The sequence below is a fragment of the Bombus impatiens genome, unplaced genomic scaffold (genome assembly GCF_000188095.3).
Source record: "Bombus impatiens unplaced genomic scaffold, BIMP_2.2 scf_0775, whole genome shotgun sequence".
In the NCBI taxonomy this organism is placed as follows: domain Eukaryota; kingdom Metazoa; phylum Arthropoda; class Insecta; order Hymenoptera; family Apidae; genus Bombus; species Bombus impatiens.
This window is the reverse complement of record NT_177194.1, coordinates 42,397-69,034: the sequence shown is the minus strand read 5'-3', so window position 1 is coordinate 69,034 and position 26,638 is coordinate 42,397. Positions and strand designations below refer to the sequence as shown.

General features: G+C 32.1%; 5 protein-coding genes across 19 annotated transcripts in view; 1 reads left to right on the top strand and 4 right to left on the bottom strand.

Annotated features, from left to right (window-relative positions):
- LOC100743565 (CSC1-like protein 2) overlaps positions 1–3,687 on the bottom strand; it is a 4,858-nt gene extending 1,171 nt beyond the window's left edge. The window contains exons 1-11 of one of the 3 annotated variants that reach the window (XM_003492609.4): positions 3,346–3,687; positions 2,887–3,013; positions 2,544–2,761; positions 2,119–2,395; positions 1,869–1,972; positions 1,595–1,787; positions 1,411–1,525; positions 975–1,171; positions 576–902; positions 203–478; positions 3–73 (exon numbers count right to left, since the gene is read on the bottom strand). In XM_003492609.4, coding sequence (XP_003492657.1) covers positions 3–73; positions 203–478; positions 576–902; positions 975–1,171; positions 1,411–1,525; positions 1,595–1,787; positions 1,869–1,972; positions 2,119–2,395; positions 2,544–2,761; positions 2,887–3,013; positions 3,346–3,371 — 1,931 coding nt within the window. In that variant the 5' untranslated portion in view covers positions 3,372–3,687. Of the gene's footprint in view, positions 74–202; positions 479–575; positions 903–974; positions 1,172–1,410; positions 1,526–1,594; positions 1,788–1,868; positions 1,973–2,118; positions 2,396–2,543; positions 2,762–2,886; positions 3,014–3,345 lie in introns of all 3 variants that reach the window. The other 2 variants (XM_024370498.2, XM_012390407.3) reach the window with 2 other exon arrangements.
- A 293-nt stretch (positions 3,688–3,980) lies between these two features.
- Positions 3,981–6,783, bottom strand: LOC100745431. Of its 6 annotated transcripts, none has more exons than XM_012390411.3 (4): positions 6,626–6,783; positions 4,854–6,137; positions 4,529–4,766; positions 3,981–4,427 (listed from the first exon to the last, which is right to left on the bottom strand). In XM_012390411.3, the coding sequence occupies exons 2-4, from the start codon at positions 6,056–6,058 to the stop codon at positions 4,164–4,166; spliced, it is 1,707 nt and encodes a 568-aa protein (XP_012245834.1). In that variant the 5' UTR covers positions 6,059–6,137; positions 6,626–6,783; the 3' UTR covers positions 3,981–4,163. The 6 variants fall into 6 exon arrangements, with proteins under 6 accessions (XP_012245834.1, XP_012245836.1, XP_033178979.1 ...); XM_012390413.3 differs by having other exon boundaries at positions 6,659–6,746; XM_033323088.1 differs by having other exon boundaries at positions 6,541–6,685.
- On the top strand, positions 6,518–10,462 carry LOC100743443 (regulator of MON1-CCZ1 complex). Of its 2 annotated transcripts, none has more exons than XM_003492608.3 (11): positions 6,518–6,904; positions 7,272–7,577; positions 7,675–7,849; positions 7,951–8,110; positions 8,192–8,297; positions 8,367–8,520; positions 8,625–8,688; positions 8,813–9,032; positions 9,142–9,311; positions 9,451–9,726; positions 9,893–10,462. In XM_003492608.3, the coding sequence occupies exons 1-11, from the start codon at positions 6,785–6,787 to the stop codon at positions 10,152–10,154; spliced, it is 2,013 nt and encodes a 670-aa protein (XP_003492656.1). In that variant the 5' UTR covers positions 6,518–6,784; the 3' UTR covers positions 10,155–10,462. The 2 variants fall into 2 exon arrangements, with proteins under 2 accessions (XP_003492656.1, XP_012245831.1); XM_012390408.2 differs by having other exon boundaries at positions 8,189–8,297.
- A 34-nt stretch (positions 10,463–10,496) lies between these two features.
- On the bottom strand, positions 10,497–14,002 carry LOC100743319 (GTP-binding protein Di-Ras2). The gene is made up of 4 exons (XM_033323093.1): positions 13,683–14,002; positions 13,392–13,537; positions 13,030–13,295; positions 10,497–12,450 (listed from the first exon to the last, which is right to left on the bottom strand). The coding sequence occupies exons 1-4, from the start codon at positions 13,867–13,869 to the stop codon at positions 12,228–12,230; spliced, it is 822 nt and encodes a 273-aa protein (XP_033178984.1). The 5' UTR covers positions 13,870–14,002; the 3' UTR covers positions 10,497–12,227.
- A 153-nt stretch (positions 14,003–14,155) lies between these two features.
- Positions 14,156–26,638, bottom strand: part of LOC100743196 (protein N-terminal asparagine amidohydrolase) — a 27,334-nt gene continuing 14,851 nt past the window's right edge. For all 7 annotated transcript variants that reach the window (XM_012390417.3, XM_012390414.3, XM_033323092.1 and 4 more), the window contains 7 exons: positions 25,864–26,051; positions 24,911–24,976; positions 24,597–24,779; positions 24,270–24,478; positions 23,971–24,132; positions 19,781–23,856; positions 14,156–14,179 (listed from right to left, as the gene is read on the bottom strand). In XM_012390417.3, the coding sequence (XP_012245840.1) occupies positions 23,731–23,856; positions 23,971–24,132; positions 24,270–24,478; positions 24,597–24,779; positions 24,911–24,976; positions 25,864–26,050 (933 nt within the window). In that variant the 5' untranslated portion in view covers position 26,051 and the 3' untranslated portion in view covers positions 14,156–14,179; positions 19,781–23,730. The remainder of the gene's footprint in view (positions 14,180–19,780; positions 23,857–23,970; positions 24,133–24,269; positions 24,479–24,596; positions 24,780–24,910; positions 24,977–25,863; positions 26,052–26,638) is intronic.

Sequence of the window (26,638 nt, the reverse complement as noted above, 5' to 3'; positions counted from 1 at the left end):
TTGCTGCCGCACCCGCTAATTGACCACCGCCTATGCTTGGTCCATAGGCAAAACATAAGTTATGTCTATCCACCTAGAATACATAATTTTATTATTATAAACATAGCATATTTTCAATAATTAATTCAGTTCATTCAATTTTCATATATTATTCTTATATATTACTTATATATTACTAACATAAAATATTCAAATATCATACCAAATGTTTTACTACAAGATATAACAGTCCAAAGGGTGTAATTAATGGACAGGCCAAACTATACACTGTTGTCATAGTAAAGACTAAGAGTAACCAGGCATAATGAGCACCTAGGGGAAATTCCCATAATACTGCCTTTCTAACATGTATTCTTTCAGCTCTACTACGTGCTATACACAATCTGAAGGTATATAAAGCTAGTTCGGGAAACCTGACTAACTCCAATCCACTTCCAAGTAAAGCTGCAGTAATTACGTAATTTACAAATAAAGCACCCTAGAAAAACATAACAATTTTACATGTTTGCATAGATTATACTTGTGTTGTAATTGTAAAATAGATTATATTTCATTAATTTCATTGTACTAGGTACCTGATCAGGTAAAAACACACAGTCCCATCGTCCTGTGTCATTTGCTGCATTTACCGTCCACTCTAAAAATGCTTGTGCACTGGTTAGACCTAAGCTAGGTAATATAAGAACCATCAGTAATAAAAGAAGTAATGTCTTTGTCATTACTGCTCGATTTAGGCTGCTTCTAGTCCAATGTCTGACTAATGATTCACTTCTTGCTACTAATACTGGCATTAAAGCAGCCACGCTAACTAACAATACAGTTGGAAGAAAAGATGAAACTATTGGACTCAGATTCATAATTTCTCCTGTGATTGGTAGTTTGTTTAAAGCGGTTACTATTACCTGAAAAAATAAAATATGTTTCAACTTATTTTCACTATTTCATTATAACTACTTTAACTACAAATAACTTACAGCTGGTGTAGTAAGAAAAAATAATACAATGCCCAGTGAAAAATTTATTAAAACAGCATTCAGATACCAACATGGCCTTGGTATACTTAAATTTTCCCAGAAGATATCAGATGGCATAGGTGCATAATCCACAACCCATTTCGTACTTGGCAAAGAACATAAGTACTTCCGCATAGCCTTAGCTGCACCAGATGTACCTTATTGTTATAATTATTGTTATTATTATTTAATTATATTATATAATTATTTAATATAATTATTGCTAATGTGTATGTTTACTGTTTGAATAATTTATATAATAATTCATGTAATAATTTAGAATTGATTATTATAGTTGCTTATAAATAAAACTTAACATAATATTATTGTAAATTGGTGACAGTATATTCCCTAATAACTCCCTAATATAAGAAATTATAATAAAGTAGTAACTTACCTAAAGTTACGAAAGCTACTCCAAGAGGCCTGCTTAGTGCCACTTTTTTCTCTTCTTCGACTAATGCAGTCAATCGCATTTCTTCATTTGTATAAAATTCTTGAGCATCAACTTGCTACATAAAAGAATACGGATAGGTTTTATACTGTAACGGTTGCAATAATTTTCTGAAAAAATTACATACATTTTTACAACAACAACCTATCACTTGGCCACATGGATATGGATACATTTTCAATGGCTCCCTTCTTCTTGCATAGTTTTCACAGTATAAACGTGCCTGTTCAGCACAATCTTTTTCTACATTTAATGCAGAAAGCTGTCTGATATCATAAGCCAATGTGACATCTTCCACTGTTAATGTGGGAAATACTTGTCTGCAGAGAACCATAATATGAGGAAAGTAGAATAAAGAAAATAATAAATGTTACTATGTTTGTAAACATAAATTTGCATACTTGAAATAATCAATAAGACTTTGTACATCACACTGTTGTTTTGGTATTTCTGTAATTAATAATGTCCTAGCTGCCAATTCACCTCCATGTTTAGAATCTCGTACCTATATAGTAGGTATCTTTTATAGCTTTATCATTTTTTATGTATTTTCATTGCATCTTTTGTCATTGTTATTATTTCAATCAAACTTCAAGCTTTAATGATAGTTTTATAACTTAACTTTATCTATGTTTAATTAATGGAACATACCTTCTTCAAAAAATGTTTCATGACGTATCCACCAATTGGTAAATAGGATAAAATTAAAATTGTATGCACCCAAACCCATGTAGACATTGGGTCCAAGTTTGATATTGTTGTGTGACCAAATGTTGCATCATCACCTTGCATATTACCATGAAAGTTAATTGGTAAAGCAATACATAACGATACAATAACCATTAAGCATGTTAAGATGATCAAATGACGTTCAAATGAAATATACAGTAAACCATCTGGTCCGGCTCGCTTTAATAGTTCCTCATCTCTAAGATCGAAATTATAAAACATTATTTAAAGTTTCACTAAATTGTTTGCTAACACATCAACATTAGATTAAATTATTCAATTGTTACATATTTAATAAATATGCAGCAAATTATTAAACAAGAAATTAATATGTTTATTATACTTACGTAACTTTGAACGCAGTAACAATCCATGATAAGAAACCTCTATCAACTTGTGAAAGTTGAGAATTAACAGAAGTTTCTATGCACAGTGCTTCTGTATCTCTACCCTCGTTATCTCCATAAAATAATTCCATCCATCGTTCATCAGTTTTATTTAATAATGCAAGACGTCCATAGTTCCATGCTTTTTTACGTAATAGACCAAACAAGATAACAAGGAACTGTCAAGATACATCATAATATTAAACGAGAATATTAAACAAATATAGTACATATAAAATATATTATCTATATCTAAAAAGTTATGTAATTTATAGCAATATAATTCTTCAAAAACAATTTTTACCAAAAATCCAAAAAAATTCAACAATAAATTTTCAGGAATGCCTGCATAAACATCTGTTATTATCGTTGTATTGTGCCTTGGGATTGGAATGCATGTTTCTGAGGATGGAGTTTCACGTAAAGTTGAGCTGTAATTTAAACAATAATAATCTTTTACATGAAATTTGTTCGTAAATGTTTAATTTTAGGCGGGAATCCAATTAGATATATAACAAATACATTTTCCATAATGAAATTTCTACATAGAACATACAAATCTAAATTTGCGAAAATAAAATAATTATATAGTAAATAATTGTGTGCATATGTATTGTATATATACATATTATCTCTGTGTCATAGACAATGATGTTAAAGGGTTAAACACCTTCCAAGTAACAACTGAAATTATAAACTTACGCAATGACAAAGAAGCAATAATAAAATCGAAATACATAAGGAACTATACTTTACTACTTACTGAAAATGTGGGTAATCCATATTCATTGATATATATGTATTTATATATGATTAAATAAATACAAAGATGCATATCAATAAATGTATGTCAATTTGACACATTGTATTAATTCCGTTATGAATAGCAGCAAGTATACAAGTTAACATAACCTAATCTGAATACAATGGTTACATATGGATAATATGTTCCCACTTTGACTCCCACTTTCCTCTTTATCAAGTTTTTCCTTTGTTCATATTGGCTTATATTAATTAGTGGAGATATGTTCTTTTTTATTACAATATTATTCAAATGTCAATAAATTTGATTTGAACTACTTAAATAAGAAACATTTTCAGCAAGTGTTAAATAAATAATTAAAAAGAGAAAAAATAAACTTTTCATAATTAAATATAAAACTTCGTTCTTTTTCTCTTCCTAATGTTTTTAAAGTTATTCTTCTACAATCCTATACATATTCTATACATATGTTCTTATTGACTGACTGAAGTATTATTTCAGCTACAATCTAAGTCCCCTTTTTTATCTGTATACCAAAATTTGTATGTACTAATATATTTATGTATTGTAATGTTGAGAAACAATAATTATATATAGATATATGTAGATATAAATTGTTTTATTTTCGATATACATAAATAATTTATATATGTAGTAGATATGTAGTGTATGTAGCATATAAATAAATAATTTATTAATAATGACTTTAATAATGACAATTTGTACATAATATTACACACACATACACGTGCGCGCGCAGCGTACATATATGATTTAAATTTTTATTATCATTTTTAAAATATCATATAAATGAATATTTATGATCGTTTGTATTGATTGTGTGGCTGTAATTCACCTGATGTGATGCAATCTAAGATCCAAGTTTCTTTTAAACCACCTACACCAATCAGAATTCTTGCTGTTTCTGGACATTCTGTAATACAACCACCAGCAGCTTTTATGAGATTTTTTAATACATTACAAGATGGTGTTGTATTTTTTTGAACATATATATATCCACAAGCAGCAAATAATTCTGGAACATACGATCTTCCAAATAGTTGCCTGTCTTTACGATTTTCCTAAAAATTATATAGTATAAATAAGTATAATATTGTATACAATAATTCTTGCATATACTATATAGTATACATGTACGTTTATGATTGTATATTTTATTTACCAAAGCTGCTTTTGAACAATGCACTATTTCATATTTTTCTGGATTTAACCAAGCTTTATTTTCTAAAGATTTTGAAACCCATTCAAAAGTAACTAACCAACAGCCTCGTATGATACCATGTAATAAGTTTATTGTACGTATACCTGTAGTCACAATATGTGTTGTATTTTTCGTAACGTTTGATTCAATCTTTGCTGAACCAAGAGTTCTAACAACATTTTTAACTATATCCTTATTTCTAAAATAAGATGATTGTAATGAAATATTCAATTAAAAAATACAATTTGTAATCTTATAACTTATGTAGGATGAATATTTCACATACTCATTAGATAAACCAGTTGTAACAATATTTAATTTGTACATTTTTTTTTTTGTAAAATGTACAATAGGTGAATTTTTCAAGAGTTGAAAATCATCTGATGAATTTCTTTCTGGAGTATAAACATTTGCTGTTTTTACTTTGTTAAGATTCTCTTGATTTTTATTTAATCTCCTTAAAATATCTTCATTAACAATTTTCTTAACAACAATTTTTTTACTGATTACTTTCTTTGTCCTTTTTTGTGTTTTCCCATCATGATTTTTATTATTTTTTTTAACAATACATTCCGGATTATTGACATTAACTGTCTTATTAGATTTACTTTTCTTCTTTTTGTGTATTTTTTTAAATATTAAGCATGGAGGTGGTGAGTATTCCTTATCCTCTACTGGCGAAAATGATAATAATTGGGAACGTTCATGTAGTGGTAATAACTTTCTCTTAGATTTTCTATCAAGCAATGAATATTTCATATTTTGATCTATTTCTATGTCACATTTACCAGTTGATTCTTTGATAATTGTAGACATTTCCGAGTTACTATGTGACACAGCTATTGTATTACTTACAATGCCATTATATTCACTGTCATGATTATTTTGTAGTATTACATTATTTTGACGCTGTGCCTTATAAATGTTGCTATGTTCGTCATCAAAATTGTTCCTTGTTGCATTCATAGGAAAATCATCAATTGTATTATTATCATTTTGCACTTTATTTAAAATATCTAGTGATGTATACATTTGTAACGAAGTAGTATTTATATTTTCCTGCACAGTTTCAAAACTTATTACAAACATATCTGTTTGTTTATTTTCAGAACTTTCATATTTTTCCTCTTCACAATTCTCGCATCTATATTTATTTCCACATATGTTATTGTCATTTATACAATCAATAGATGTGTTAACATTTAAGGACATTTTCACTGTATTTATATTATCCATTTCAATTAAATCTATGCTTTTATCACTCCCTTTTATCTTAGAATGCTTATGTTTGCTTACATTTTTCAATGGAGTATCATAAGAAACTGTATTATCTATATCAGAATGGACATCTATTTGTTCAAATGAATCATTACCAGAATCTGTTAGATACGATGCACAACTTAAATTGACTTTCAGAGAACTATGTTGATGTTTGAAGCTATTTCTACCATGTGATATTGCATTAATTCCCTTATTTTTATTTACTTTCATAGTGTGTATGTGCTTCAGGTATTTGTTGTCGATTAAATCTATATGATTTGTAAGCTTTTTTAAAGTGAAGATTTATTATCTGAAATTAAACATCACAAATCGTGTAACATTTTTAATTACAACAAATGAAATATTTATTATAATAGTCAAGATTGCTATTATTAACTAATTTTAACGAAAAATATTTTCAAACTACCGTCAAACATACTATATTTAATACAATATTTAACCTGTTTAAATGCATTGATACTTCTGAAGTTATCTGATATTATACCTATATATGTATTACGATTGTATATACGACCGTGGTATATGTATATATATTTTATATTTAAATTTTAGGACTTTTAGACTATTTGAATAAATGAGAAAAATAAAACTTTCAACATTTCGAAAAATATTAAATAATCGATTTAGTAGTAACAGTTGAAGTAGTTTAGTAGTAGTAAATTGAAGATACTACTTAGAAAAATATACTTCATTGTAAGACGTTAAAAGGATTTTCAATTTTGCTAATCGAAACAATATGTTTGGACTTTGTAAATATGTATGTATGAATAATTATACGTATATATATAATGGGTGATAGTGACGCTGTACAGTGTACTGTAGTTAGAGACGTCAGAGTCAGATGTACATTGTACATAAATTGATCACTCGTGGTCCTTTAGGTCTGTTAAACTTTAAACATAGCATTGATTATAATTAATTGAGCAATTGAAAAACATGGAAGCCGCTGATCAAGATGCTCATGATGATTATTATCTAGAACTATCTTCAGATCCAATTAGGTTTGAATCAGTCAGCTGTTTGACAAACGTTTTCTTTGATGATTCAAAACAACAGGTTAGAAGTGGATTTTCTTCGTTTATGTACAGTCAGTCATAAAAGGATTCGAACATAGTATAATTTTAATTTCTAAGCTCTATATCTTCAGTAAATGTACAAGAACCAACCAACCAATGTATTACGTTATACTATTGCTACTAGTAGAAAAATACTTTTGAGCTATTATTTATTATTGTCTAAATATTAAAAGATAGACTGAAAAAGAATAAATTTGCGCTTTTTCAGTATTTTTTTTAATATTTAGACAATAATAAATAATAACTCAAAAGCTTTCCTTCTTCTTGTACAGTGCCAGAATCTTTCTATGATCGATTGTATCTTAGAATGAAATTTGGTCAGTGAATAAAATTTATTTGTGATTTAGGTATTTGCTGTTCGATCTGGAGGTGTGACAGGTGTATTAGTTAAAGGACCAAATCAAAATTTAAGTTTCCGAATGGAAGATAAAGGTCCAGTGATCTCTATCAAATTTTCTCCTGATATGAATATATTGGCAGTGCAACATAATAATTCTTCAGTTGAATTTATAAATTATTCACCAGTAGCTGGACTAGATAACATAGAATATTCGCAATCATGTAAAGGAAAAAATGCAACTATATTGGGATTTGTTTGGACACATGGAAATGAAATATTGTTTGTTACTGATTATGGTGTTGAGTTATTTCAAGTAAAAGAGAAAAAGATTTAAATAAATATTTGTATATAATCTATGATTAGTGTTTACAGTAACATACACAATAATTAAAGGCATTTAATCATTTTAGGTAAATCCTGAAAAACGCAATGTCAGATTTTTGAAATGTTTAAGTTTAGGTGTTAATTGGTTTGTATTTTGTCCGCAAAGTTATTTAGTATTATTATCATCAGGAACAGTGGGAAATCAAATGCAGACATTGCATGTAACACCTGGAAATCTTCATAAATTAACTAAATTTGAGGGTAAGGAACCCACTTGGTATATGAAGAAATATTGTGGTAAATCTAACATTGTTTAGGAATAACCCTAATAAAATTATTTGTCCCTATTAAAATCATTTTAGTGGAAGTTGGTACAGCAAAACCAGGAAAATTAGCCGTCTATGAGAGAGACGTGGCATTGACAGTTTTATATGGGATACCTTGCATTATTTTGCTACGTCATCAACCAGGTACTAATCGTTCTACTGGGGCTGCTTCTGTATATATATATACTGTGCATAAGTATGTCTTTTATAGTCATTAATTGATTTAAAGTTAACTTTATATCTGTTATCTTATACTTCTTTTATGTTTTTCAAGTAGAATGACAACAATCAAAAGAAGTCATATCTTGAAACTCGATGTTAGTGGTAAATTTGCCATTAATGTTATAGATAACCTTATTATTGTTCATCATCAAACCACAAAAGTAAGTAAACCAATGCACATTGAAACATGAAATGTATAAGAAACGATAAATATGCATATGCTTCTGTAGACTTCCATGATTTTTGATATTATGTTATCGGGCATAAGCGATGGTACTGTAATGCATCATACTAGCATGGCACCAGCAAAACCAATCAAACCATATAGTTTAAAAGTTCCAGGAACAACCTTGTCAAATGAAACATATCAGCCTTGCCAACTATGTATCCTTAACAAAAATGAGATAGAGACATTGAAATATAAAATAATATTTCTGTTGTTTCTGTATCTTTCATGTATTTCCTTAATAGTAGTGTTCTACCAACAGATTCGCCAAATTGGGTTGTCTTTCAACCAAACATAATAATTGATGCAAAATTAGGTTGCCTCTGGTGCGTAATGACCTGTTTTGTTGCACAATACCTTTTTTTTTCTTCTATATATATACAGTAAAAATCAAATGTAAAAATATTTGTTGTAATACTGTTGACGATTGTGCTTCATATATACGTATAGGTATATTGAATTAAAATTGGAGTCTTTGACGAGACTTATCACAGACAAAGTGTTGCTCGTCGAATTTTTAATGCAGCGGACAAATACAAAGTACATTTTGATACACGTACTACAAAATTTTATGATGCAGCTGCCTGTAAGTTTAATGGATATGCCAATCATATTCAACAAGTTAAATTCCGTCTATAGGAATTATTTAGAAAACGAAATACAAAATCAGGTAATTATGTAATTTTGTTTTTCTTTGCTTTATTTATTTGCTTTTTATTTATTTAGTTGATTAGTTAATTTATTCTGATTTCTATTGATTATATATAATGCTTATTCAGATGGGTACTCCATTGCAAAATAACGCAAAATGCTTAAGCACGACAACAGAAAATTACAAGTATAAATTACTGCTGGATCAAAGTGATGTATATAGTTATATATTATCGAAATTTCCTGAAAATACCATTGAACCAAAAATGATTGTATGGGTTCTTTTAGAATATATCAGGTATTTTTCTCTCTTCCATCTCCCCCCCCCCATCTCTCTCTTTCTCTCTCTTTCGTATTAAAAAGCAAAAATTTGCATGTTTTTCTGATCGCTTAGCGAATAATATTATAACTAAATTTTTCTGTGTTATTCATTTTAGATCATTGGCGGAACACAGTATACCCGTACAGCATTATTTACACGAATTAGTTATTACAACATTAGTTCAGCGTAAAGCATACTACCAACTTCACCAGTTACTACAGTATCATGTAGTTGCCGATTCGAAACCTCTTGCGTGCCTATTGCTCTCTTTAGAGAATCTGTATCCAGCTGCTCATCAGCTTGCACTGGATATGCTGAAACGTTTAGGAAATGCTCATGAAGAAATAATCGAAGTTCTTTTATCGAAAGGATACATTTTACCAGCGCTACGGTAAATGTTAAGCATTTTTGTTATACATGTATCCGTAATAAGATAACATACAGCATACAGCACACGAATGACATACAACGTAGTTTATGAGATAAATTAGTCGATCGAAAATCTCGATCTGCAGATCGATTCGTCATTTTGTTATTCACTTGTTCGTTAATTTTAGTTACATTCGATCAGTTGGAATGGTGGATCAGGTGTCTGACAGAAAATTTCTGGAAGCAGCAAAGGCAACTGAGGACGCAACTCTCTTTTATTCGGTTTTCAAATTTTTTAAACAGCGTAATTTATATTTATACAATACTACAGGCTTTACAAAAGGGGAGCGCTATCAGCCTTACATCCAACATTACAAGTATTTATTTGAAGGAATCGATAATGGTTGTAATTCGGACACAAATTCCAATGTTACTACAATTTCATCGTGAGCTTTTGCTCTTTCTGTATTCTTTAAATAATAATACAATTCGATTCTATTGTAATATGAAACAACACCAACTATGTATTTAAAAGTTATAATGTGTTACAATTAGAATGTTGTTTAGCTGTTTTCATATTTATTCATTTTATATATTTTCATTTGTAAAATATTTTTGTATTGTACATATATTATACATACACACATACACCCGCGCGTATTTAATTATATTTAGATATATAATTATATTAGGAATATAATATCTGTAGTACTTACAACAACTTTTGTGTAACTAATACAGCCTGTTAAAAAATTGTACATGTCGTATTTATATTTCGTGTTTTTTCCAAACACATTTGGTTTCGATATGTGATGATTATTTGTCCTTTAATTGGTGTTGTTTGTATCGTTACGACAATAATTTTCTTTTTAATGCAAAACACGATATGCAATACACGATTCACGGCCACACTTCTGCCGTAATATGCATAGTTAAATTTATATATGTTTCAACTCATGAAAGTAGCCCTCAGGACATTTAATAGAAAAAATATTCTTCTGTTCATTATTCGTCGACATTGCTGAAATATTTAGTAAGTACAACTTTTGCATCCTTGGTGAAAGAATTGAAGCAGGATCACTTAAAAAGATCGACTTGATATAAATATTGAAAGTTTTGTTTTATATACCATACGTAATAGTCCCACGCTTTCCATATACCGATATCGGACTGTTTTGATGGTGTATACACATTTTTAAATTTAACACACATAGTATTCAATATGTAGCGTACGCGCAGTAGTATACGTACTCATGCGTGCGTACACGCATATAAAGACAGAATGATATAAAGTGCTTCAGACAATTTTTGACGAACGGACAATTGTTACACATTTTAAGATGTGAAAATATCAACGTATAAACGGACGGACTGGTTTAAAATAGATAAAAAATATGAATAAATGAAAATCCTTTAGTAGAGGAAAGAGAAGAGGGAGAGTGGGATGAGTTTTGATTGGTCCATTGGTTTTTACTTTTTTCTAAGGATAAAAAAATTAAGGAGAGAAAACGTGAAATATTGTTTTTAAGTACATTATAATTATTAAAACTGGAAAATTTGGTCCTTTTTTTATAATTACTGTATACGACCAAGAGTGGCAAAATCTTTTATCGACATTAGCATATTTTTTGTTGCTATCTTATGAGATGCTATCGCATACGAGATGAGAGTGCTTTTACGTATCGTATCAGATTCGTGCTATTTATTTAATGCGAAAACGAAAATGATCGAACGTACACGATTCGCAGTACATACTATGATATCGTTTCATTAGCGAATCTTGCGACAAGATATACACAAAGAGTTAAACAATTACACGTAAAAGGTGAGTAAAATAGGGAATGGGTGGAGAAAGATAGAGATAGATAAATAGATGGTTACAGTATTGGATAAAATTACAAGACATTTCATACATTTGTACATATATTTCATATATTTAAAAGAAGGGAATATACATACACCCTACATGCTGCATATTATCTCCAAAGCGAGTACACAAAACCAGTTCATATAATATGGTATATGTGCTTATAACATAAGAGTGAGAAAAGAAGTACAAATTTGAGAATTTCTTTTTCTTTTAAATAATATTATAACAAATTCTAATATTATAATTAGATGATGAAATTTCATTTTTGTGTCTGCTCGTAGTCGGATAAAATACTGAAAAAAATCGTCAAATGAAAAATATGCCAGGTATCTTATAATTTTGTCTGACCAAAATTATAATGCAAATTCACATTTCTTTCCCTAATTTTTACGTTGTATATCATATTACGGACTTAAGATTTTATGTCTGTACTCTGGAGATAGTATGTAACATTTAGGATGTATAAAGTGTACATTTTCTTCTCTTAAATATACGAAATATTTAAATATGCAAAATGTCTTGTAATCTTGTTCGGCACTGTAGATAGATAGAAGGGGGAGAGGGGGGGGAGGGAAAGAGCGCGAGCAAGCGAGAGAGAGAGAGAGAGAGAGAGAGAGAGAAGTGGAGAGAGAGAAGTGGAGAGAGGGTGAAAATTACGAGATATTGCAGTCATCCGTATAAGTGTCTCTAATTTGTTGTTTGGTTTTCCGCGAAGTGCGTCGAATCAAGCTACGACTACGCGGTTTGCTCTTCGCTTCCTCATTGACAGTGACGACATTTGAACTTTGTGCTGCGACCAGTTGCTGAGAATTGCCAACAGAGCCGGCGCTTCCGGTTCTGCCATGTGGACTTCCAGACCTACCGACTCGATCGCTTCTGTAATACGCGAAATCGATCAAGTAACGATCGAGCACTACATATGTATATGTTGGGAAAGGGTTCGTAACATTATAAAAGCGTTACGCGACGCGTTAAACATAATCTTCTTTACCTTTATTCAACCAGATATCGAGCTACAATTTTTAGTTTGTTTGAAAAATGTTTCAGTAAAGCCGAGGGATACTTAACCTTGGCGTTCGTAACAATACTGCGATTGACGATATATTCAATTTAAAGTAAATGATATTGTAATATTTTCCAAATATAAGGACCGTACGTTTATGTGTTACTTCCAATCTCCTCAACTGTATTGTAACACACGTGTGTTTTACGTACTTGCACGTATACTATACGGACATGTGGCATAACATATTACATTTTTGGAAATTTGTTGTTTATAATTAGTCAGAAAGTCACGAGTAACGAAAAGAAAGCGATATGTATGCTGCAAAGTTAATCGGCATGTAGAACAGATAAAGTACCGTAATAAGAATGTAAGATAATGACTGAAGGAGAAATGAGAAAAGGTGAGAAACGAAGAGAAAAGAAAGGGGAGAGAAGAAAAAGAGAGAGTACCTGCGCGATCCGTACGCCGAACATCTTCGTCGAAGGGCCGATTCGTCTGACTCTCCAACATGATTCTTTGGCACTATCTTGGATAAAGTGACGAAACATCGGAAAATATCTTTGACATTATAATCGTCCTTAGCTGAACATTCCATTACTTTGGCACGAAGTTTCGGCAATTCACAAAATAACCATTCACTCACGTCTTCGATTGGTACTTCTCTTCGCATCGTTGCAAGATCCACTTTGTTTCCCGCAACGACTATCGGTACTTCCTGCCGCACAGTCAATGTGGAAATACGAATAATACTTTATATTCTCCTAAATGATATTCTCACTTTATTAAATCAATATTATTTTCAGTATGGTACCTGAAAATCTGGTCGTTGTTCTCTGACTTCTTCGAAACATCGCTTTACGCATTCGAAGCTTGGTAACGATGTCGTGGCATAAACAAGAAGAAACGCATGTGCCGTAGCTATGCTCAACCTTCTCATAGCTGGAAACTGCAAATCTCCTGAAATCGTATGAAATGCGTTATCTATGTTGGTCCTTATCATTTTTATAATACATATATACGTATGTATTATATATATATATTATATTATATATATTACATATATAACGCAACGCTAGATGGCGAAAGAAGAGAAAACATTTACCAGCGGTATCCAGAAGATCGACTTTGAGAGTGAGCGTACCGAGAACGCATTCCCTCGAATAGAGGTCTTCGACGGTAGGCCTGTACCTTTCGCTGAATCCTTGCCCAAGTAAACGACGTATAATTGCGCTTTTCCCAACACCGGCACCACCTAATACCACCAATCTGATTCTTTCATGATCGGCCATTTTACAAAATTTCTTTAACTTGCTGTAATTTGATTCCGAGATCGCAAATGCGAATACGAATATGAATAGGAATACAATGCGAATGCGAATAAAGTAGATAAATGCTAATTCAAGGAGCCATTGGTAAATGTGTAATATTCTTGTTTCTGCTTGCTTTCCCTTCTCGGCAGTTCTTTTTCGTTTTCTTTTTGTTTTGTTTTGAGCAATTTATGCGCCACGTTAGATACAATTTAAATTAATTTCACAATTTTCGTTCGTCTTGGCATCGTAAAAGTATGTTTTTTACACAGCATTCCAATCTCATTGTCAGCTAAAAACAAAATTTATATTTTATTCGATCAGCGAAATTGTATTTATTTCATGCAATTAAAATAATTGAAAAAAAATAAGACGAATATCGATCGGATGAAACTTCAATAAACACAGAATGTATATTTGAATTCATCGACGATTTAATAGACACAAAATGTGTGGTATATCATTTATATGAGAAAACATCTAATTTTCGTGTAAATAAGTGTAAGTAAAGCGATACATTTATTGCTGCATAGAAGTTATATTCGATTCACGACGATGCAAACTTGAACAGCAAACAAAAGAGGCATTTTCAACGTCTCGCAAGCTGTATGATCGATCGAAACGCCAGTTTTACCGAATGCCAGAGAATCAAAACACACATATATATTTCATATACATGTAATATATTATATGAATAAGGATCTGGTTGTGAGCCAAGAAACTGAAACCTACGTATAATATGCTATCAATTGAAACTAATTTTGCGACACTATTTCTCGTTATGTTTGTCAGAGCTAGTCCGAACACGCTGCAATACCTAGCAACTTGTTTGCAACTTTTCTTTCCCTCTTATATCAACGAAAAATCTTTGTTATTAGTTATATATATGAAAAATTGGCTTAAATACGTATTACCATATTAAATATTCAGTTAATCAAATCATTTGCATATTTTTGGTGCTTTTTTATGCTTCATGGTTTATCGCTCGTGATCATTGTACGATACTCTGATGTATATCTTTTAATTAATGTAATTTCAACGGAAACTTTTGGTATGAAAAACGTTCCGTTGTTTGAATGATTTCAAACTAAAAACGAAAACATAAAAATGATTAGTGGATTCTCGTTAATAGGCTCAATTCATTCTTATTATTATCTATCAGTACGTTAAAATTAATTAATGTTGCAATCCTACAAATTGAAAACTGTGCAATTGCAAACAATGTCACTTGTATCTATTCTATATCGTTGAGATGATTTGCGTCTTGCAGTTTATCGGTGTTCAATTATTTATTTATTTATTTATTTATCTTTTAAATTATTTATTATTTAATTATTTTAGATTATCGAAAAGACCATTGACTTTTTCTCTTGAAGCATATGTTTTCCCGTAAGTAGATCAGTTATCGGAATACATATTATTATTTGATGAATTGCAAAATGTTAAACATTCCCAAAATTTTCCAATCGCTAAAAAATCGACGTTGCGCGACGTAAATTGATACAGAGAGTATAATGCATGCAACGCACCACTGGTATACAATAGTACGTTTACGTATATACATACATCATACGCACACGACATGGGTATGTATGTATGTACCTATATGTATACTCATATGATACAGAATATATGATACATTTATAGATTTAAATGTACATATAATACCGCAAATACTAGTGTAAAAAAGTTGTGGCCACATCGTGAAAACTAAGGAACTATAATAAATCAGAGTATAGTACTTTATTTGTCGAGGATACATCTTGATTTGATCCGAATGCATAACTTGGTTAATCGTAGTTAAGCAGTAGCACCAGGTAAAGTACGAGTGCAAGTATAAAGTATAAATAAGTATATAAGTAAAAGGGGGTGTTGGTTGGTACATAACCGATGCGGTGAGAGGTGGCGTTTCGTATCATCGCGATAGATATTCAAATGGACGACTCCGTTGTCCCGCGCCACGCCTCGCCGTTCGCGAGTTGTTCGCGCACAAACTTTGTAGAGACCAAATGCATCTTATTTCCGTTCGCTACACGCTTACCCTATTTGTTCATCGATTTTCTCCTTGATTCAAGAAGAAACAAATCTCACGAAATTTTGTCGATAAATTAAGGACGATGCATCAAATAGTTTGCGCGGTCTAACCATCTCGTTCTAATCCATTTTCGAAACAAATTCAATTTTATGTTATTCAATTCTGTTATTCAATTTTTCTGTTATTCAATTCAACAAATTCAATTTTATTAACGCTGTTATCGTTAATAGAGTTATACATGCGAATACTCATTGTCAGCATTTGTCGAGAAAATAATATTTTGAGTCAAAAGTTCATAGCTGCGTCGAAGAACATAATGATCGAATGAACGCTGCAAATCTTCTTTTGCATAAAACGGAGTATACATGCGAATAGAATACCAAGCCGAAATAGTATGTACATATTGTATATCCTTCCAACAATTGATATTTGCATACTACCTTTTATTTTTCCATATTGCCGATTAATGGCAACTTTGAAAAACAAATTCCCATTATGTGTTTATTGAGTTCAGTGTCTGCATTTGCTACGTGTATCGTTACTCGTTCACAACAGAAACGGGAATTAAATACAGATTTGTGACCATTTCGCGTGAGTCGTTTGACTCAAGCGCTAAAAATACACGTGTATAACAGAGATTTAAGGGCATACTCTTCATATATTGGAGTTGATCTGCCGTGAAACGATCAAAGGCAGGATACGCGCGCTGCTAGCCGATCTATTTCTATGCCAAGCGCCCTTCTCTGTTGTCCTATCTCGAACGGTTTAATCTTTCTCTCTTTTTGTTGCTTCCAAAACGGTCCCATTTATTGGAAAAATTGTCGTGTATTGTGTCGAATTTTCTACTCGACCCTTGTTAACATCGATTGGTTTACTCACGACCGGATTTCTGTTTCAAAAGACAAACTATTTCCTTCCCTATTTCTTCCTTTTTTTTCGAGCAATGTACCGAGTAAATGAGTTAAAATCGAAAATAATTTGAAGCACGTATTGTTAGTATATGAATTTACGTTAACATTACGTCTTCTATAAAGGTAACGACGATGCGTGTTAAGGACTCTCAAAAGCCACGAGTTTAGCTTCTACGAGTCGCAGATGTTGTGTTGTAGTTTCGGGTGTCAATAAGCCCGATATTCCCCTAATTGGTCGTTAGGAAATACGCACGTATGACCAATGACCCAATGACGCAGCGACATTATCCGCGGTGTCTCGCAACGCGTATAGTGTGTAGTGACACATAAGGATATCTTACAATTAGAAGGATCTGTTTATGGAGCGAGGAAAGTAATGAATTTTGTGACAAGACGGCAGACGATTGACGATGGGTTGAATAACTCGGCGCTCGGTACACGGCACTTATTCCAAAATCTCGAAAGAGCAACGTTATTCAGGAAAAATGTCTACGTATACATATGTATGTATGTATATATGTATATGCATATGTATGCAGTTAATGAGTAAAATAGTATAATATTAATGTTTTTGAAATAATTGTTCTAAAGATTACCTTTATTTCCTTTTTTCAATATCAATTCCAGCGCAAGGCAACCGGAAACAATTATCGGCCCTGCATTAATGTCAAAGGTCGATCCTCCGTCCACCGTATGACGTAATAATTAGAACTTGTTTTTTAAAACATTTATTTTATGCACGTCACCTGTTTCGTGTCGCGTAACGATTTAAGGTTAATGAACACATCGGGTGGTCTCACATTCGATTTTCGATGTAGATGAGCCCACTATTTACTGAACATGATCAGGAATAACCGTGATCCCTTAATAAAGAGGGAAGAACAGGTAAAGTAAAGGAAAGGCACGAAAAAAGTGTGTGTTTGCGAGAAAAAGTGGCAATATGTATATAAAAAAATCACGAATTCTTCTAGAAGGATGGTATTAAAAGCGGCAGGTACGTATAATACACTAACTAATATGATAAACTTTCAAGATTACGGTTAAGGTTCAATATACAGGGTGGTTGGTAACTGGTGGTACAAGCGGAAAGGGGGTGATTCTACGCGAAAAAAGAAGTCGAAAATATAGAATAAAAATTTTTTTTATTTTTTTTTAATTTTTTTAAAAATCTACAGTGAGATCCGTTATAACGAGATGTGATAAAGTGCACGCGTACCGAGCGAAAATTCAAAGTCGATTTTCTCGAAAACAAAGCCTCAAACGAAAAATTTTTATTCTATATTTTCGACTTCTTTTTTCGCGTAGAATCACCCCCTTTCCGCTTGTACCACCAGTTACCAACCACCCTGTATAATTACACATATACTATGTAGATACATACAAGAAAATTAGACATTCCAAACTATGTTTTGTTTTATACATCATTGTTGTTTTGTTGTATATATGTATATGTATCGTCGCAAAAGCTACTAATAATTCATTATTTTCTTTGTTTCCTGCAGTTTTCTCTTCTCATTTTACAATTAATTGGTTTTTTCCAGCAAATGTATAATATTTATTAAATAAAAAGACAGGTTTTCGTTAACTTTCTTCTGTTGAATGAAAGAAACAACTTAAACTCGAACAACGTTCGGACAATTGAATTTAACTAATTCGAAAACTGATATTTGCTGATTGATAAAGCGAATGAAACATGAGAAATATAGATACGAAAAACAGATTACTTCGCTGTGTTTTCGTCAAGAAAAGTATTCTATACAACCAATCTTTCCCTTTAAAAATTAAATTTATTTTAGTTTTATTATCTCTAAAATATTAGTTGCACTGATCTACGAACTGGAACGACGCAATTATAATAAGTAATTGTTTTATTCAATTGGAATATCTTGCAACTTAAAATAATGATTATCTAATTTTCTTTTAATCAAAGTTAATTACATTATAATCCCCACTGATTTTTTATGTCATGTAGTTTCTCACAAAAATATCTCAAGTTCAGTTAACTTTATGTTTTATATTACTCGTATATTGTCTATACGAAACATGCATACATACTATGTATGCGACTATATTTATATATAATGCCCATATAGTTGAAAAAAACGTACATAACCTTAAAAATCTCTAATATTTTTATAGGTTCTAAACTCAAACACTTGTTTATATTTTTGAAAAGGAATATATAGAATTACAAAAAAAACACTTTAAAGAGAAAGTACACATATTAAAACAAAATTAAAACGTAACAGTGACGAAATCGTAAAATGATATTAGCCATGTTGAACGATAAAATGTACTAAAATATGGAAAATGGATATATGTAACAATTTTAAAAAATAAAAGTAAAGATTAGTTATCATTGTATAAATCCAGACGAAGAAACTGAAGAAACATATCTGTTGATGTCCCCTCGATTTATCGCTAAATGCTATGTACATGTATACATGTATAGGTAATTCAAAAAAAAATTTTTTTTCATTGCATCGGACAATCATAATTTATATGTATTTACATGTATGTTTAACCCCTTAACCTACAACTACGGGCATAACCCGTAGTACGATGATCGAGCCGAACGTAAATATTACGGGCATAGCCCGCAGTAGATGATCGGACCAAACGTAAATATTACGGGCATAGCCCGTAGTACGATGATCGGACCAAACGTAAATATTACGGGCATTCTCGAACGTAAATCGTAGGTTAAGGGGTTGACGTTGCAATGATATTGTAAAAAATCTTTTGGTTCTACTAAATCTCGATCCCTTCTATTTTTCTATTTTTATCAAAGTAGGATAAAATTAATGAATAAAGTGAAAATTAAATACAGAACACATATATATTGCATTCGATCAGACACGTGAATGTGTATACCTGTGCCAAAAATAATCAGTATCGGAGAGTATTATTTGTAAATTATTGGAAAAATATGAAAAACGTCACTTACCAGAAGAAAAATATAATCAGTAGTAGATTTTAATCTAAGATGTATAATAGAGTAGATCGTTGGTTAAGCTGTTAGACAACGCGCATGAATACCATAGAAGAAAAACAGATTCAACTCCAACTCCGGCTGCTGTCAAGGCGACACTGAACAACCCCCTCACAGCGTTCTGTTATGGTTATGACTTGCGTTAGCTGCCGGGTACTATGAAAATCAACTTCCCTTTAAGGAGCGTGCGCAGCATTATTTATTTTCCGATAATGCGGTCGATTGTGCCTGTATAATGGAACATTCATTTTCTTCCTTTCATTACGGTTTCATGCGTGCAATTTGACAAATATAATATAAAGAAGTATAGGAAAATCAATTATTATTAATATTCAATAATATTATTGTATATCACACGCTCTGTAATCATAATACAATTTATATAATAATATGTACATATGTATGATAAAGTAATGTTGTGATAATATCCTGATGCTTCCTACGTGAAACCAGGTACAATTTGAATATGCCAGTGTTTGATGAAAAGCATATTTCGCCATCTATGTATGTGCGTTTCCCTTAAATCATTAAATAATTTCGGATAACTATACTTAGTGCAAGATCGAGTATTTTCACAACATTGAATTATCATTTATCGATGACTAAAGTCCTTACATAACTCTCTGGTATTTCTCCAGATTAAATTAATTAAAAATCGCTTAGGACACATAATACAATGAGATAGAATTAATTTTCCATAACACGAAATAAACAATTATGTGTCAATAATAAGTATAAAAGACAAGTTTACATCTGCATCGATAATTGCAAAATCATACTGATAAATTCAAATCCATTTTTAGACAATAATCAAAGTAAAGATTATCAATAATAGACGTTAAATAAATTTTCTATCTACAAGAGAATAATACATCCTGTTTTACCTACGTTTCATCATTTAACTTTAACCTATACGTACCTATACATACATAAATACAAAATTCTTACGGATCGTGTCCCTTGGTCTCTTTTCTTCCCCTTTTTCTTTGTATGCTTTACGTATACTCTTACACATTTTATTATTATTATTATATCGTGTTAACTGCTTTTTATGAATATTGTATTATACATATTGTTACACATACTTGTGTCATCTACTTTGAAATTTGTAAACGCAGTGCAAAAAATTCTACAGATACGCATTAAAGTTGCCCTTGATAGATTATCAGCATTGAATGCTCTCACAAGAGTTTTGCATAAGTATGCTGAGCAATGATAAATTTGTTAATGTTAATGTGTAATTCATAATTTCAGGTTCATTTAGTTTATTTAAAAAATCGAAACATTAATCCGTGATGTATCTGTAATGCAATTATTAACCAATCGTATACAGGTAGAAAAAGAAAGCGAATCGTTGGTAACTATTCGGGTGTGAAACAAGAATAAAAATATTGATAGAAGTATTTCTTTCTAATAATTCAACAGATGTCCCTTAAGACGTACGATAGAGTAAATCGTGAGTACAAAATAAAAATTGCAACATATTATGAAGGAATAGATTTGTATTACAAATGTATTAATCATTTGGAATTGGTTCTTTTCTAAAAAGTTGATTTTTTGTTGGTGGAATGATATGCAATTATTAGGAAAATGTTTAATTCATTTTTTATTGTATAAATATATAACCACAAAATATTACTAGAAAATCATTTTTGCAATTTGTAACAAGAGAAAATAAAAAGACAGAAACTGAATGAAAATTTTAACATAAAGAGACGAAAAATGAGGGAGTAAAATCAAAGTAAATAGAAGGTTGTAACTACGTCATAAAGAAAGTTGTACAGTGTAAACATGAAAGCGATTAATTGTCAGCAAAATATTATTAATTGGAACGACGAACAATTATTACACAGTTTTCCCTAGCAAACCTTTTTCTCTAAGCGTTTCTCGCTTTACATCGTAATATATATCAACATTAACGACGTCAACGGCATCATCAATGTCAGTGCTATGTATGTAGTTGTTACTATCTCAAGTATCGCAAAGCTAAGAGACTTTACGCCTCTGTTTATGTGATGCAGTAAAAAATATATATATCTTTTCGATTTTTCTACAATTTCTTTACAGTTACTGTTTTACTTCTCTCAGTTACTGTTCCACCATCATTAAAATAATGAAGATTGGCGAAGATAGTTTGCTATTGTTATATGAAATTGAATTATTATTTTCTTATTCAGTCATAGCACACCATAGCGAAGAATAAGCGTAATTGTTTTCATTTATTTCTTTCCCAACATAACCGACAATCTGTACATTAAATCGCCTCAAGTCCTAAGCGCTTACATAAGGAAATTATTCGAACTGAATGTTTAAATGAATTTTACCTAATATTATTACCGCGGAATACCTCTTCTGAGCTTTGTTTGAAAAAGTGAGTAGTGAATAGAGAATAGTAATATGAAAGAGTCGTGTGTAAATATATACGCGCGCGTGCATTCGAATAACGGATTGTGAGATTTTTTTTCTTTTCTTCCTTCTCTTCCTCCCTTTATCTTTTTACCCGTTAATAAGGTATCTCTTTTGCGCGTAACATCAATATATGCGATTTTTCCGGCTTTTGGACAAGTATGTTTCGCTTTTATGAAATATACCGAATGTTCATTTCAGTAACTTATCTATTTTGAATCGGAAGGAAGAAAGAGAGCTCGTGTACGTATGTGGATGTGCACATAAATCGAGGCAAAAGCCACGTGCATATTACGTGCAAATATAAACAAATTTTTTAATCACTTCAATCTTGCAATGCCTTTTTATATTTTCTTGAAATGCATATTGTAAGTAAAATATCCGGTCGCAATTGTGTACTAATATTAAGATGAAGAATCACCAAAGAAGATATATATGTATATCTGGAAGGTAGCGCTTCGAATTGAAATTGTTGTACATATATAACCACAGTTTGCGAGTGTAGTTAATATAAAAATTTCTTGGAAAAGAAAATAAAAGTTAAAAGAGCAAAAGTCAACAACAACCACATTTCTCTCACTCGCTCACTCACTCACTCAACAGTCAATCGCTCAATCACTCATTTACACTCTCTGTCTTTCTGTCTGTTTGTCTGTCTCCTCTCTCTCTCTCTCTCTCTCGAAAAGTACAAACTCTTAAGTTACCGCGCTTAATAATAATCGTTCGAAAGTATTATTCTAAGGAAAATTGTCTCATTACCCCTTTCTTTTTTTCTCATTATTGCGCTTTCAAATCAGTGGCGAACATCGCTAAATCTGTCGTGGTATGTCTTATCGTTAACCCCTTAACCTACAACGTCGAGCTAGATTCGTGGTGCGTGTTTCGTGTACATGCGACAAACATTTTTCTTTTCTTGACCGCATTTGAACGCGCAGATATATTTTCTTGAAAAATATTAGAAAGATACCCTTAAAAATCTTGTTCGATGATCAATTGGTAGTGATTATTTATGAAATATCTTGCAGCATAAAATTAGTAGTATTTTGCACAACTTCGAACGTTCAATCAGACCGTTAAATAGCTTGACGTTTGACCGACCCTGCCGATGGTTACAACACGCGCTGTTGGAACTTAAATCGTAGGGTAAGGGGCTAAATATAGCAAATAATGAAATAGAACTATAAACCATGCACAATTATAAATCACGTTATATCGCATTCAGCGACATCGGACCCCTATTTTGAAAAAAAATAAGCACGAAAGACACATGTTTCATCAGCAATACCAAATAAGGTAAAACATAAGATATAAATCAATCATTGTACCATTCATGTTATTATGCAGATTTTTCATAATAAAAATTCTTCATTCCGTTACTCTTGAATTATTTGAATTATTTGAACCCTATAGGAATCTTGTATTATCATGAAAATTTCACTAATCGTCATTTTAATAATATCTTTCATATAAGCCTTCACGCATAACTCGAATACTCGGTATCAATATCGTATAGGTTGCCAAACACCGGTGGTTTCATCCCGGCGATAGTAATGGGGTCGATTATCACGGAAGACGGTGACAGCCGGAAACTGATTGTCCTGTATGTACTTGAGTGTTGCGCGTACCTAAGGCAGAACATTTCGAAGAACATGAATGAAAAAGAATCAGGTATAATGACAGGTTAGAAACATTTATCCAATGTTGATCTTGTGATCGTTCGATCGATTGCATCGCATTACCTGTGATACAAAATGTGGCAGTTCAACTTCCGGCGCAGTCGAAAGATGTTGTAGAATAAACTGATCGGATTGAGCTAACCAGAGATCGACTCCTCTCAAAGGATCATAGTTGAACGGTCCGATTCTAAGTAAACCAAGCGTACAGTCGTAAACATCCAGAACCTACACAACGATAGACAATCCTTTATGGTTATTAACAATGCGTTGCAAGTAATTTAGGTTAAAGGTGTGCGTAATAAAATCGTACTTAGAATTGAGATTTACATATTGCGACTCCTTCGAAATACTCGCGTACCCACCTGTTGACCTCCGGTTAAATGCCTAGCGCATCTCAGCGCTTGATCGGGTCCCTTGTCGGGGAAAGTTGCAGGGAAAATCTCGCCCGTTTTTACATTCAATCCGATACCATATATTACCGGCCACTGAGTGCTACCTCTTATCGTAGTATTCAATTCGCCTACACAGCATATAGTTAGATCGATCTCCACTGGCTGCTTGTGAAATGCCGCTAAAAGAAATGCAACGTTTTTTGTACTTTATCTAAACAGAAATGATAAAAAAAGAATGACCGGGGAGAGGGGAAGAGGAGTGGCGTTGGTGGTGGTAGCGGTAGAGAAAAAACTTACAAAGAATATTGCAAAACAATTCTTCGGAATAATTTCTTGGATCGGAATAACCACCAACGAGTTGTAGTTCCAGACGACCCTCTGGAAATCCAAGGGCGAGTTCTGTTACCCTCTGGATCATTGCTGCTGCTGCATCTTCTGTGCCAGCACCATCCAGGTGCGCTAACGCGGCAGCACCGGAACCTAAATCGCATATTGATTCACAAACGTATTCAATGAATGTGCGTGCGTTTGCACGCCCGCGTGTATCGAACTGTTGTCATCGTTTATTGGTGCAATTAAGCGATAATCGAAATCCTTATGGTAGGGCTTACCGGAATGCCTCACAACGACAATTATACAGGTAGTCATATCATCCGAGCCAATGATGCTCACATTTTCTGAAACAAAAGAATAAAGAGATAAAAGGCTAAACTTAGTTATTTTCGGGACTTATAGATTATTGTTTTCTTTTTGCAATTCGTTTGTTTCTGAATGAGATTGGAGTTAAAGAAAAAGGCAATGATTGCGAATGAGACACGGAGAATGTTAAAACTGACGGCTTTTTCTAGTAATGGCTTGTTTTATTCGCACGAGAGCTAAAGTATCGCTAAATCTACTCAGTTCTTTTTTGGTCTGACTGGCTATTAGTCTCTCTCTTGATGGTATATTAGTTCGCATAGCATATACATGTATTTGTGTTATTTTTCAATACTGAAATGCGCAGTGTGTTCTTTCGGAAAATTCTCGAATAAGACAAACTGGAGACGGCATCTAGTCCAGTACAAATCGCTGCAACTAATATTATGTAGTCACAGGCATTACTGCAGGGTAATTTTCTCGTTAGTTAGATCAAATACAAAATAGTACGCAAGGATTACGCTGTTTAATTATACACGTGATTTGTCATCAGAGGCGACAATATTGGCTTTCTGTTAAACTAGGGTCGGTTATATGAGTACATACATATGCATGCATGATCCACGGTGTGATTGACGGCACTGCCTTTGAGTCAACTAGCAAATATGGAATTAACAATGAAACATAAACATTTCTATTATAAATGTATGTTAACAGTTTCTGATTTCCAGAGTTAGTAACTTATGGCGGCAATGATACGGTGTACGTAGAAATGCAGTACTTTTATATTTTATTTAAATATTCCCTTTTTTTCTCTCTTATTTTTTTTCTTACGCACGCACGTACGTGCATAAAGGTATATGTACTCACAGAAAAATCGGGGTCAATTACATGAGTTGTACAAATGAATGAAATGGCTCATATTTACTGTCGTGTGGCAAAGTAGCGGCCATTTCCCTTTGACGTACGTAAAGAAGTCCCATCGGTCCCACTAATTTTGCTGGCATCGAACGAAGTTGAGCTGCAGTTTCACGATATACCGGATGAGCTACGTACAGCGATCTGCTATCCGTTGGAATGTCCTCTTGTAGGACTCCGTTTACCACCAGCACCATTCTGTATAACAAATTATGCAAGCTTCGTTAAAAATCAGAATAAACTATCATTAGTAGTAAGCAGTAAATACATCATACGCAATTCCCTAGTAAGTCGGAATAAAAATAATATTACGAGAGGACATTCTATAACGTAACTCATAACCATAACGTATTAAACAGCGACACTGATTCATAGGTATATATTCAATTCCGAGTAAACAAGCGAAACACGTACAAGTAAATCGCATAAGTACTACTTCCTTTATCGATATTCGAAACTAATGGGATATAGATCTTTAGATCATTGAATAATCGACTAAAAATAAATAATCGCGATAGGAATGAACAGAACGTATATGGAGCGGTGTCGAGAAAATTTGGCGATACATACATACATGTTAGATGCATTTTTTTAATAGGGTATTTTTCTACGTATCTAGGTTTACGATCTAAAAAGTATTACGACAAAGCTGTTTATGAGATTAATGGATCGAAGATTATCGGCAAGCATTGTTGGCATTCAGGCTTTGCCGTTTGCGTTAATTGTATTAACGATAAAACCTCGGGATAATCATGCCAACCAGCCAGCCAGCCAGCCGCCAGTCA